Genomic DNA, 14017 nt, shown 5'->3' with positions numbered 1-14017 from the left:
TCATTGAAATAATACTTGAGTGAAAATGTAAAAGTGCGAACAACAGAATACACTTAAGGTACGAAAAGTAAAAGCCTGTAGAATTGCACATTTCAAAACAATATAATTATTGATCGGTAGGTAAGTTTAACACTTCTAGTTAAGTAAACTGTTGGGTGGCTTGATTTATAACAAACTTCACAATTTCTTTGCAGATATTTCTTGTGGTAATTAGAATCTTCAACTAGTAGCTATTGAATTTATCAAATGATGCAATGAAGTTCAAAGAACACTTTCCTTTGAAATACTCCAAGTTTAAAATAGCATAGAATTGAATCAGAATCATCAGATTTTTTTCTTTACTATAGTTACTGAAGCCATGCAAGATTTTAACTTTAGATTTGATTTTATATGGAATGACCCTGTTTCGCCATGATTAAAGGCCTTATGCTAAGCTAAGCTGCTGTCCCTATGTGACTGTATCAATGTCAGCTCATTTGTAATAAAGAGCCCTGCTTACTCTGAGAAAACATTTGTGAAAAGTATTTTCTGGTTGTCTGAATATCACTACATTGCAATTGAGGATTAAGCGGTGTTCTGACAGTGGATGGATGGAGTTTTTCTGGGTTCAATCGGGGATGGGAGAGTAACTTTAACCAAAGAGCAACTGAAAACAATGTATAAGAAAAATTACAGTCCCACCCAGGACATAAACACTGCTTTCCTGTATGACAGGCAATGTCCTGTGTCTGACTAATGCCACCACCGGTCCCTACAAGGACTTTCTCTGCAGTAACTGACCAGCCAACACTGAAAAATGACACTAAAGTGACACCCTGTGTATCTAAAACTGAGCAACTGTCCGTATTTAACACCTGAATGAAGGCACACTCAGCAAACTGACAGGTGAAACTATCCATCCATCAATTTTCTATACACCGCTTAATCCTCACTGGGGTCGCGGGGGGGGGATTGCTGGAGCCTATCCCACCCAACTTAGGGCGAAGACAGGGGACACCCTGGACAGGTCACAGGTGAAACTAATTATATATTATTAAAACTTACTTAAAGATTGACACAAAGGCTTGCGGAGTCACAAACAAAAGGCGGAAATCCAAAGAACCCAAAACCACAAAGACACAGGGAGCTGAACAGAAAACACATCAGTTGACTGGAGAGCAGTCTACTAGCATGTAGAAATCCTTTTTTCCTGAAGAGTAGCACAGAGAGGCAGTGAACACAACGATCCCGGGATTTGCTAACAATCTGGTGAGGAGTGGCTGGAGAAGTGGTGTCTTTATCCTGAGGAGGATGATACAGGGCAGCCTGATTGCTGAATGGAGTGCAGGGTTTGGAGGCAGCCAATAAGACACACCAAGAGCAGGGACAGAGCAGAGGAAAGAGGCACAAACACACAAAAAACACAGCAAAATATGGCAGCCAGCAAGTTGGAAGGTGAGAATGTGATCCTACTGAAACACGAAAATGGTATTAAAGGACAGAATTTGCATGAGAGTGGCACTCATAGTCTCTCTGACTCTCTGCAAGACAGCAGCTAAGTGCATTTCTTAAACTGTCCAGTTATTCTTTTAGTCTGAGCAGCAGCAGCGGGTTTATAGAACACGGAAGGCCAGCAGGGGATTGGTGCATTACGCTCACAGCATAGCCTAATTAACGTGTGTTTTTTTTTTTTTAAATAATAAAAAAACGTAGCCCCATGCTGTTGTTCATATTGTGTACTTGTTCATATAAAATGTCCTTGAATTTGATCTCTTGAGGTGTGCTTTTCCACTCAGTGTAAACCCTCAGAGCCTTGTTAGTCTCCAGAAGATTCTTTTTTCAGATTGTTTCAGTATTGTTTAAATGTCATTCCTTGTGAGACGTGACCGACGGTGTGTTACAGAGAGCACAGAGTGTCATCTGTTACCAGGTTACCATGCTGTGTATCTGGCAGCTGAAGCAAGAAGAATCGTGTTATTTTGGGGGTTGTGTAGCGTGATGGCGGTTGCTTAGAGACTTCAGGTATTCTGGGAAGTTTATGAAAATATCCCAAGAATAGCCAACCAGTGTGCAACTGCGCCTTTTTTATTGTTCTGTTTAACACATTCTGTTGAATCTGCATCACTGTAAAAAAAATATTTTCTCTTATTCCATGTCACGCAGACACGGTGGCTCAGCTGATTCCTGATGCAGACTCACCTCTCCACGAGCGTGTGCAGCAGTACCGTCAGCTACTGGACGGGCTTCCCATGGACGCTTACACACACGGCTGCATCCTCCATCCAGAGCTCACCACTGACTCTATGATCCCAAAGTACGCCACCGCAGAAATACGTAGTAAGTGAAGCCAGCTCACTGCAGTAGTCGTAGCGTGTAGGCACGAATGGTCATATTTCTGTAGCAATTACAAGAAGAAAAGTGGATGTTTTTATAGAGTATTAATAATTTGTTTGTGTACTGTAAATAGCACTTTTGAAATCCAAAATTGTATAAAATAATATACAAAATCTATTTAATGTGTAAAAGTACACTGTATAAAATCATAAGGGAATTTAGTGAAATCAACTGATCTTTTTTAGTTTGCCTGATGTAAATGTATGAGTTTTGCTTTTTTCTAGTCAACTGAACTTAAAATGTCATTTTTTAATTTTCAGACCCAATATTATATGTTTCCAGTACATGAGGCTGCAGTTTCAGGACCACAGTTGTACAGCCACATATCTGTGACCCTTACCTTTAACATTGGATGATCACTAAAGTGGTCAACTCAAGGTTTGATAGGATTATTCCACCCAAAACTGCTATTTTCTTTCAAAGTACTTACCATTTTAAAGGCTTCATCCACCCAAATACTACTTGGTAATGAACAAATTATGGCTCCAAAGGTTTATTCCATCGAAAACTGGACATAGTTGTTTTTTTTGTGTGTGTGTTTTGGCCAATGTCTTTGGGCTAGAAAAGCTAGCCTCGCTTAAACAAAAACAAGGGTCCTGCAAAGCGGCCTCGTCTGCTGCAGACAGCTGTTACATTTTAAACTTAAAAACACGACTTCTTCTAACTTGAGACTTCTTGACCTAAAATAATGAGTTGAATGAATGAACTGCTGAGAGTTCACTCAGTTCTTTACATCAAGTTTATAAGAAACAAAAACGATATTTAAACAGACCTCCCAGGATACTTTGTTACAGAAATAAAACTCCCCACACTTTTGTTTTCTGTAGTTTGAGAAAACAGACAACTTGCTGTGAGTCTTCAGTACAAGTTAAATTAAGTTATGGCTGTTTCTTCTGGTAATATTCAAAACAGTTTACACAGTGACAAAGGTTACTATTGAGCTCAGTCCCTTCACCCACAGACTTAAATTTTATCTCACTGCAACCAATAGCAGCCTAATAGATTGTCTTTGTACTGACTGGCATCAACAGCTGAGGCTGTCATTTAATTCTCTGTATTTAATCCATCCTTGGTATTATTAGCGCTGGGCAGCCGCTGTGCTACACACTAGGACCAGCTCCAGCTAAGCCAGCGTCTTGGCCAAGGGCACCTTTCCTTTAAGAAATAACTTTACTGGGTTTCTTTTGTTGTTGTTTATGATGGCGAGAGAAACCAGAGCTGTCGGGGGAAACATGCTTAAGCACGGGGAGAGCATTCAACCTCCATTCAGAAAGGCCCTAGCTGCTAACCAGTGAGCCACTGTGCTACTTACTAATTTTTGTGGTCATTTATTTTTTGGTCTGAACAGCAAGAAGATACAACACATCCTTTTAACCTGTATTCTTAGTGCTGTTCAAACAAATGTCCTTGAAAAAGCATCCCTCTCTTTACAGTTCTCATGCTATGCCCAGCTAAACTGCTGCTACCTTGTAATGCTTCATATTTAACAGACAGCAGTAAAGCATCTTAGCATATTTCCCAAAATATCAACCATTTATTTAAAAAGTATGTGTCTCAGTGAGCCAGATTTCTTTGTGCAGGTTGTTGCAGCATGCTGAGCATTGACTGTAAACACTGACTTGCTTTCATGCTCTGACTGTGGAAGACATGGACAGTATCGTAAAAAACTAAACCATCCTGCTTCAGATTAACCTGCAGCTACAACAGTGTGTCATCTGCATAGCATGAAACATGATACTGATGTTTGTGGATGATCTGCATTTAAAACCAAAAAATGTCAATATCAGTCTTTCCCAAAACCCAAGATGACATCCTCTTACTCACATAGAGAAAATTGACATATACATAGTAAGAATTGAATTTAATAGTAGAGGGTGAGTTGCAAATCATTTATGAAATAATTATTGTCCTTATAAATGTAATCAACCACAGCTATTTCCAGTGTTTGAAGTCACATCTGGAATGAAACTTTATCAAACGACTAAACAATTAAAATGTCTTTGCTATGTAGTTTGTTCAATGACAAAAATGCCACTTTTTCTGGGTTAATATGGAGTCCTGTGTTCCCTCCTGAGAGTTTGTGCTGCCTAAACTTTTCAGTCCCAAAGTACTAGAAACAGACTGTTTCTAGCAACTGAATCCACTCAAGTGAGTGTAATACTCAACGGCACACAGTGTTCACAGAATCCATTGATGCAGCTTAATGTAATGCGACAGGGTTCTGCTGCAATTCACAATGCATGCTCACACATATTTAATATACGAGTAGATGCATGTGGGCCTACAGGTGTGTATGTGTGCATTAGTAATGTACTTTTTTTACCTGTTAGAACTTATAAGATTGTATTCTTCTGGCTTAAAAGGTGGTAGGGAAGCACAGGCACATGGGTCAACATCAACCATATAAGGCCCCACAGTAAACAGTTTGCACAATTAAGTTTTTGCTTTTATTGTTTCACATAATGGTCACCAAAATATCACATATAGTAAGTGTCAATAACTGGCAGCTAACAAAAATGTGACAATTCAATTTTCAATTCAATTTTATTTGTATAGCGCATATTTACAACAACAAGTCATCTCATAGTGCTTAACAAAAGCAGAAACACCCAACAATCCAAAACATTTGGATTCCCTATAAGCTTCAGCAGTCTGCAAGCAGTCTGCAACAGACCCAACCCAACTGGTATATAGTATTAAATAAGCTGTTAGGCATCACCTACTATTGGAAGTAATGTGTGCATTGAAGTACAATCCTAAAACAGTAAACAATAAAGTGAAACGCCTACAACATATAATAGCCTTTATCATTCCTGTAAATCTACACAGGAATGATAAAGGCCCTACATTAAATAAAACTAAAAAAAAGTGGTCGAAATAGTGATGTCCTGATCCAATCTCAGAGGTCAGGATTGTGATGATTAAGGATTTTTTTTAAGTGATCAGTATATGCAGAGACCTAAGCCATATATTTTATTAACGTCCACTGTTACAGGTGTTCTAAAGGAAGGGCAAACTTTGATTAGTTTTCCTAATCATGAATCATGTCAATCAAAAGTAATAAGCTGATAGCACAAACTGAGTGCAGTGTACATTTGTCCTGTGCTGATGTATTTATTTTTGTTTTAGTCATTAGAGACATGGTTTGGGCCGAGAAGGCAGCTTAGCACATACACCAATGAGGCCATCTTTATCAATTGTAGCTTGTCTTAAACACACGAACTCTTGCCGCAGACCTTTAAGCATCACAGAAGACTTTGTCATAGAGGCCATTGCTAGATAAACCCTTTTAAGCTTTTTGTTGAGGATATTTCGCTTTTAAAAGCATCCTCCGGTGAGTGTTGGTTTCATAGGTGCCATATCAAACTGTTGGTATTGAATGCAGCTCTGTTACTGCTGCTTTCCCAAATAGTTCCACTGCAGATATTACAAGGAGATGTTAGATTGGGTTCATTTTTTAAATTTAAGACATTTTTTGCAACAAATTGTACTCTCCCTTTATAACACCTGTGTGACAGTGGATGTCAACAAAGGTCTTGGCTCAACTTCATGCTTAGTAAAACTGATATTGTTGAGTAAAAAAAAAGAATGCTTTGATTGGTCCCGATCCTGATCATTGAGATTGGATCAGGAGATCCCTGGTGGTGACAGATGTTGGGTGTCAGTTTGTAGCTTCATATCACCGGCCTCCATTAAAACTGAGTCGCCTCTTTCGTCAGTGGTCTAAACACACCGTAGCTGCTGAACCCTGACTTAAAGTAAGGTTATGCTGACAGTTTCACATTTACGCATGTAGTAGCCACTAACTGTGGGTCTTTTTCCAGTTGTGGCGTACATGAACTTTAGCACGTGAGGTGGTGTAGATCAGTGCAGTAGAGGAAATATATACGGGGCACAGGTGCAACAGAACATCATGCACGCGTGATGGGAGCCCTCATCACTCATATGTCTGTATGCTCGAGGGCTGCTACACCAGAGAGCCAAGCCAGCAATCATGGCACTATACAGATTCACTCATTTGCAATAGAAAAATGTTGTAAGTTGAATTCTTCCAACAGTAAATACTGATCGAGTGGCTAATTGTTGTATGAGACAATTGCTACAATGTGTAAAAACTGACAGGATACAAAAAATCGATTTTCACAAGTTCTTCATTTATTCAAACATGATACAAATACATTTCAGTGCTTGACCTCATTGTTCTGAATGCAAGGCATGTCAGAAACGTTTCAGGACTGGTGTCACAGCTCCGTCGTCACAGCCATCTTGATGTCGTCCACGTCTTCAAAACAGGTCCCCTTGTTGACCCCCTTGAGCTTGGAAAAGAGGAAAAAATCCCACGGAGACAGATCTGGCGAGTAGGGAGGTTGCTCCAGCACGGTGATGTTCTTCTCAGCCAGCAACTGTCGGATGCTCAGGGCATTGTGAACAGGCGTGTTGTCATGGTGAAGCAGCCACGACTCCTCCTGCCACAACTCTCGCCTCTTCTCGTGCACTGAACGAAGCAAACACCACAGGATATCTTTTGTAGATGTGCTGGTTGATCATCTGAAGGGGGAAACTGGTGGTTTGGAATTGAAATGTATCTTTTGTGACACCGGTCCTGGAACTTTTCTGACACACCTCATAAATACATTTCAGTGCTTTGACCTCATTATTCTGAATATTTATGTACACTTGAGGTGCATGAGCTTCAACTTTAGGACTAGCTCGTCTCCCAGAACAAAAACACCAGACATCAGACATTATGAATGCAAAGCTATTCATCCTACTCGCAGCATTTTCCACATCATCGGCAAACAAATCCCTGTTTTTATGTGCGCAGCGTGATTAGCATACTGTGTAATTTGACGCTACTCAATACCGAAAACCCTTCACACAGCACTTTGTAGTGATGCCAGGTTTATAACGGCAGACTTCAGGCCTCCCAGTCCAAACTGTGCTGCTCTTTCCGTAAGGTAATGGCCTCTGAGTGTAAATCATAGCAACAGGCTGGACAAGATGGCATTCTGCAGCAGAATTAATTATCCAGTGAAACCCTGGTCAGTGCGTGTTGCACCTATAAAATCAACCCGATGGAGTATGTAATGAAAGCATCAGTGTTGGTCTTAAACTTCTGGTTTGGATGATTGTGCTGCAGACTTGAGGGACAATTCATACTCAGATATTAGAATGTTTCTGGGTTCATTTTGATGTTTTATTCTTATTACAGTGGACTTATAGAAAAAATGTGAAAACATAATTAGTAGCAGATTTGTAATGAAGTATTTCCAACCACATACTAATAATATAGAAGACTGAAAAAGCTTTTTAAGACAGGCCACATTCTATATTTCTGTGGTCATCAACAATTCCCATGAAAAGACCGAAGTCATCAATGTATCTGTGAAAGCAGATTTGTGCTTCATTTTTCAACTCTCATCTCATTCGTCTTATACAAGGATTACTGACTGACAGAAAAAGAAAACATTTTCCTGTCATCCAGTCTGTGTTTCCTGAGCAACAGCGAAGTAGATTTTACAGCTGGGTGCTGGACGTTCACAGCAGTAGGTGGAGTTTGAGGAAATCTGTGTCTGTTGCATTTGTGTCTGTTTCCTTCACAGTGACTGACAGAGTACACCCCTCGACAGAGGGCAATACTTTAGTTAAGTCAAGTCACTGTCATTTATATAGGACATTTAAAACAACAGCCATTGCAAAAACATTTTTTTCAGTAGACAAACAAAACCATCGTCGCAAATGACCCCAACAAGTCTAAATGTTGAGGCCCACATTCCACCTCGTTATTGATGATGTGAATTTACCTGATTAATTTAAGTATTTAGGATTACAAGCATACCAAATTTTTGTCAGTTTACAACTTAGCCTGACTATAATAACATGTATAAAGGCTAAGATCTTATAGTAATATTTATCATGTAGATCAGCCAAGTCAAATATTAGGGTTAAGACCATACAGTAATATTAATTATGGGTGTAGTCACCAAAAAAGCCTTTAGTTTTGAGGCATGAATGGGTGACCGAGAGGGACAACTGAGATCATGATCCCTTTGAATTAAATTTTAAAAACATTCAAATAAAATAAATCAATAACTATTATTATTGTTGTTATATTTGTGTATCTAATGTTTTTTATTTATTTATTTTTGTTTTATTTTATTAAATTTTTGATGTTGACATTATTTACAGTTTTGACCTGTTTTATGGTTAATGTATAGTTGTACTTTTTTCTGTGATTACACCAGTTATTATCTGTATTTTAACAAAACGGGAAAAATCTGCACAATAGCAGTGAATCGTTCAAAAAACATAAAGTCAACAAACAGTTCTATCTATTACAACTGCACTGACAGAATTTGGGTACAGGTTCCCCAGTCAGTCAGATGAACATGCCATCCAGCAGTGAAGCTCTATGGAGCAGAGGAATAAGGTGCATCTAGCTTCATATATACTAGTTAAAAGGATGTTTTTGGTCTTTTCATGAGTTTGTTGATAATATGAAAAATGGAGAACATCACCAGAAATGTCCTGTGGGCTTGGTGACGTAGTTAAACAATATGTGTCGCAGCTGGCAACGTGAGTTTCCTCCTCTCCCCTCGAGAGACGATGAAGGGAGCTCAGATGGAAATAATCTCAGCAGACAGTCAGATAACGCCACGGAGGATTAAACATGTTGGTCTGTAGAGTTTCTGCTCTGTGGTCAGAAAAGTAACATCTGCAGTATTATCTAAAAGTGTTTTTCCCTCCCTAACAATAGAAGACACAGTTGAAATGTTTGCACTTTGTGTGTGTGTGTGTTTGTGTACAACTTCAGGACACCTGGCCAACGCTGCAACGGAGCTGATGAAGTTGGACCACGAAGAGCCTCAGCTGACAGAACCGTACCTGTCCAAGCAGAAGAAGCTAATGGTGAGTTTACTTTTACTTGACCTTTAACATAAATCTCTCTCTATATCTTTTTTTTAACCTTTAAATTCTATTACCTTCCACATCAGTAATGAAGAAATAAATGGAGTCAGTCTGATTTGAAGGGTATGGCTGATGGATTGCAATATATTAAGATATTAAATGGCTCGTTTGCAAGTGTTTAAGGGCCTTTAATCCCCTAATTGTCACATTACCAGAGCTTTAATGTTTCTGTTATTGTAAAAATTGAGGACTAGTTAGCTGTTTCGTGCATTTTATTCAGGGAAAGAAAATTGATCAGGAACTTTGAATACATTACAGCCTATTTGTTTGTCCGCTAATTCAGCCCAAATTTGAGTTGAACACATGTATTAGAATCTTAATTGATAAATCAATGACGTTTTAGGGTACGACTTAAGGGGTACTGCACACAGATTAGCCCTTATTTGGGGTGAAACTCTAAAATGCCAAAAGACTGAATAAAAATCTTGTAAAATATTAACTTTAAACTAAAAATATTGATTGTTTATGTGATGTCCCGTGCTGAGATGTTAGCATAGATACTATTTGCAGGTAGAAATGGGATCTTTCACATGTTTTAACTTGCTTTGACCCACTATGTGTCCCACATGCTGATATGAAAGTTTGAAAGTTGATTCAAAATGAGCTTTTAAAAGTTTTCTGGGGAGAATTAACAAAACACAAATCCAGTGCCACTGCTTGTTTCTATTACTCTATGTCCGAGACAATACACTGATGGCTTTTTGCTTTTGAAATGATGGCATATCCTATGATGTTGATGCTCAAAGTACAAAAATATTGTCCTGAACAAAAACAAGATTTTGGCTTTAGATTGTGATACCTGGAGTGGATGTAAGATTAATTTGGTTGAAGTTCTAATGAGAGCTCAAATGTGGTTTTCATAAATTTCATGTATCTTCTTTATGTTGAAAAAATAGCGCAAATTCAAAAGTTTAAAATTTTGGCACACCTCTGTTTACTTTGGGGGCCTTTAATATTCATAGTATGATGGTAACGTTTTGTATAGTTTCATTAAATATACTGAAGTTATTGGACATCAAAAACAGCTGATTGCAAGAGGTTCAGGTGTGTAGTTTTTTTTTTTCAGATTTGTTCGATTTTTGGGACAACTCAGATAGTCTTTGAGTCCAAGGTATTTGGAGCTTTAAACAATTTTAACAGTTTTAATGAGAAACGGTTTAGCAGGTACCTGTTACTGTTTGTTTTGTTTTCCTGACATCGCTGGTTACACTTATAGTACTGGGCCAAGTGTGCATCAGTGCTGTGATAATCAAGAAGAGAATGATTGAATGTGTGTGACAAAGGAAGGAATAGCTGTGTCATCAGGGTGTTTGAGGTACATGGTGGTGGACTGGTGCAGGAAAACAGGTGAGCGGTGACCACGCTGGTGTGGCTTCCAGAGCACAAGGTCCACAAACATTGAAGTTAATTGGTGATTCTAAATTGTCCGTAGGTGTGAATGTGAGTGTGCTTGGTTGTCTGTCTCTAAGTGTGTCTGTCTGATAGACTGGCGACCTGTCCAGGGTGTCCCCTGCCTTCACCCTACGTCAGCTGGGATAGGCTCCAGTCCCCCCGCAACCCCAGTGAGTGTTGTATAGATAATGGATGGATGGATGGATCAGAAGGGAAAAATGTTCAGATGGCGCAGCCTCTGAAGGCCATGAAGGCCACAGTATTCTCTGTGCTCCTGTCTGTGCTGGAGGGGATCCAGTTGTTGTTCATAACTGCCAGGATGGTGTGTAGCAGTCTGCATTATTTTATTTTTTGATACAAGCTCATGAAAAGTCAAACTCGTCTTTATGAGGGTTTAACACCCTGACACATTTCATGTTTTATCTTCTAAACAGCCTTGGATCTAATTAGTGAATTTCGAGGTTTGTTGCTGAGAGAAGATTCATCATTAACAGCCGTTAGCAGTTTCCTCTCATTACGCTGCCAAAGAGCTGAAACAGCAACGCTCTGCAGAATGTAAATCCTGTAACACTGTACCTTTGACCTAAATACCCAGCTGCACTCGCAATGTTTGCATCTTTTTTTTTTTTTTTTTAAAGAATTATACATTGTGGTAATAGCAGAGAGAGCAAAAAAGAAAAAAATAGTCAAAAGAACAGAAGGTCATAACTGCAGTGTTGTCAAAAGCTGGGTTTAGGGCTGAGACGGAGATGAACCCTGCTGTTGTGTGTTTTTGCTACACCAGCAACACATCTCCAGGGAAGGTAGGGTCGACTGGTCACTTTTGTAGAGCTGCTACTTTTGCCACAAAGAGAAGTACGTCATGAACTGTTAGATGGACGTTCTTGGTCACGAGAGGATGAACTCTGCTGAGTTTTCTTCCAGTGCCACCACAAGATTCCCATTTGTGGCTTTGACTGACATGTCTTCACAGCTCATTTGTACTTTGTGTTTACTGCTAATTGATGAATGTTAGCAGGCTAATAAGCTAAGATGATGATTATGGTGAACATTATGTTGGCAATATGATATTAGCATTCAAGCGTGAATATATTAAATTGACATTTAATATATATATAAGCTACATTATATTACAGCATATCAAATCACCTCTTGCAAACGCTGCACGTATACAACGATTAGCCACAACATTAAAACCACCCGCCTAATAGGCTCCCTCTTGTGCTGCCCTAACAGCGTTGTTGTTGAGGCCTGGACTTTCACAGACCTCTGAAGGTGTCCTGTGGTATCAGACACCAAGACGTTAGCAGCAGATGATTTAAGTCCTGGAAGTTGTGAAGTGGGGACTCGATGGTGAGGAGGCCAAGTCAACACCCTGAATTTTTTTTCATGTTTCTCCAACCATTCCTGAACGATGTTTGTAGTGTGGCAGGAAGCATTATCCTCCTAAAAGAGGCCATCAGCAAATATAGATTCCATGAAGAGGGTGTGTGTGTCAATGTAGACGTTTGTCAAAGTAGCATCCACATTAACAAACATATTTTGAAAGACGGAAAGCACGTCAACTTTATACAGACTTTCTACTGACAATGGTATTTAGTAAAGCAAAGTAGAATTTAAACAGCACTTTTGTTGTGTCTGGAATCAGATCTAGAACCTCCTGCATCCTAACATGGCACATGAGCAGCAGTTTTATACCCACTGAGCTATAACCAGAGACCAGAACTAAAGGTTTCTCAGCAGAACATCATCTTGAACATTGCATTGCACTGCCTGTATCCCCTTGCTTTCTTCTGATCCTGCTCCTGTCTCTTCCCCAGATAAATGACACATACACACTTTCACATGATGCAGAAGATGATGTGGTTCATCAGACCTGACCAATGCTTTCCACTGCCCCTTCAATGCCCCATCAATGAGCCTTGGGTGGCCATAACCCAATCACTGGTTAACCGGCTGTTCTTCTTTAGACACAGACTAGAACAGCCCACAGGAACCTACTGTTTTGGGGAAGCTCTGAGCAGGCTCTAGCTATCACACATTTATCAAAGTTGTTCAGTTCCTTATGCCACTAGTTTTTTCTGCATCCAACTAGGGCTGGACTCGAATAGCCGACTATTTGTTCGCTGTGATGGAATCAGGATATCAATTTTGATCGCCAAATATCCCCCTACCGGTACCCCCCCACTGATGGCGGATACAGTACTGTGATCGCTGATGGCGGAAATGCCCACTCATTACTGCCCCGTCGGACGAATATGTGCGAAATATTTGTTGGTATTCATTCATTTATACTATGTTAAATAAATGTTCTGATAAGTTGGCGTATTTTTGGTTGCAAATGCATGACAAATGTCCCTCTTTTTGTAGTTACAAAAAAAAAAATTAAAACATTTAAAAACAATACCTGTCACTTAAACCAAATGGCCTGGGGTCCAAAAGACCCCAAAAGTCCTGAATAGGCTTAAGAACTTATTGTTCACTTGCTGGTCGATATATATCCCACAGCTTGATAATGAGCTGATCCGTGTCATTGACGTCACCTGTCAGTGTTTTTGATGCTGTGGCTGATCAGTAGTGGCAAATCGATCACACCTATAAACCAGATGTCACTTCTCTTCAAGCAAAAAATGTTGTTCATTTTAAAGCCAAAACCTTAATTTTTTAAAATTATGTTATTTTTATTGACCGTGCCTGCTGGTAAGTCTCTTTGAACCAGATTTTTGTCTTGTGATTTACAGGCAAAAATCTTGGACCATGATAACGTGAACTACCTGAAGAAAATTCTTGGCGAGTTAGCCATGGTTCTAGATCAAGTGGAGGCTGAACTGGAGAAAAGGAAACTAGAGTATCAAGGTATGTCTGAATGAAGATTATCAAAACATATTCCAAACATTTCCAGCAACGGTGTTTGTATTGAATATTTCTTTGCCTCACAGGTCAAAAGTGTGAGTTGTGGCTTTGTGGACCTGAATTTACACTAGCTGATATCTGCCTCGGAGCCTTGTTGCATAGGCTCAAGTTCTTGGGACTTTCTAAGAAATACTGGGAGGATGGCAGCCGACCCAACCTGCAGTCCTTTTTTGTGCGAGTGCAAAAACGCTTCGCTTTTCGCAAGGTCTTGGGTGACATCCACACGACCCTCCTGTCGGCGGTCCTACCCAATGCCTTCCGGATGGTAAAAAAGAAGCCGCCGTCTTTCTTTGGGGCCTCTTTTCTCATGGGCTCGCTGGGCGGGATGGGCTACTTTGCCTACTGGTATTTAAAAAAGAAATACATGTAG

General features: G+C 39.6%; 1 protein-coding gene across 4 annotated transcripts in view; it reads left to right on the top strand.

The window, feature by feature from the left end:
- The window catches only part of gdap1l1 (ganglioside induced differentiation associated protein 1-like 1), a 31912-nt gene extending 17895 nt beyond the window's left edge, over positions 1 to 14017 (top strand). For 2 of the 4 annotated variants that reach the window (XM_008288017.1, XM_008288010.1), the window contains exons 3-6: positions 2143 to 2316; positions 9188 to 9282; positions 13476 to 13590; positions 13674 to 14017. In XM_008288017.1, the coding sequence (XP_008286239.1) occupies positions 2143 to 2316; positions 9188 to 9282; positions 13476 to 13590; positions 13674 to 14017 (728 nt within the window). The remainder of the gene's footprint in view (positions 1 to 2142; positions 2317 to 9187; positions 9283 to 13475; positions 13591 to 13673) is intronic. The other 2 variants (XM_008288025.1, XM_008288032.1) reach the window with 2 other exon arrangements.

This window comes from Stegastes partitus, unplaced genomic scaffold (genome assembly GCF_000690725.1).
Source record: "Stegastes partitus isolate 25-593 unplaced genomic scaffold, Stegastes_partitus-1.0.2 Scaffold12, whole genome shotgun sequence".
Taxonomy (NCBI): domain Eukaryota; kingdom Metazoa; phylum Chordata; class Actinopteri; family Pomacentridae; genus Stegastes; species Stegastes partitus.
Note: the sequence above shows the minus strand (reverse complement) of the source record. Positions and strands in the feature narration are given on the sequence as shown.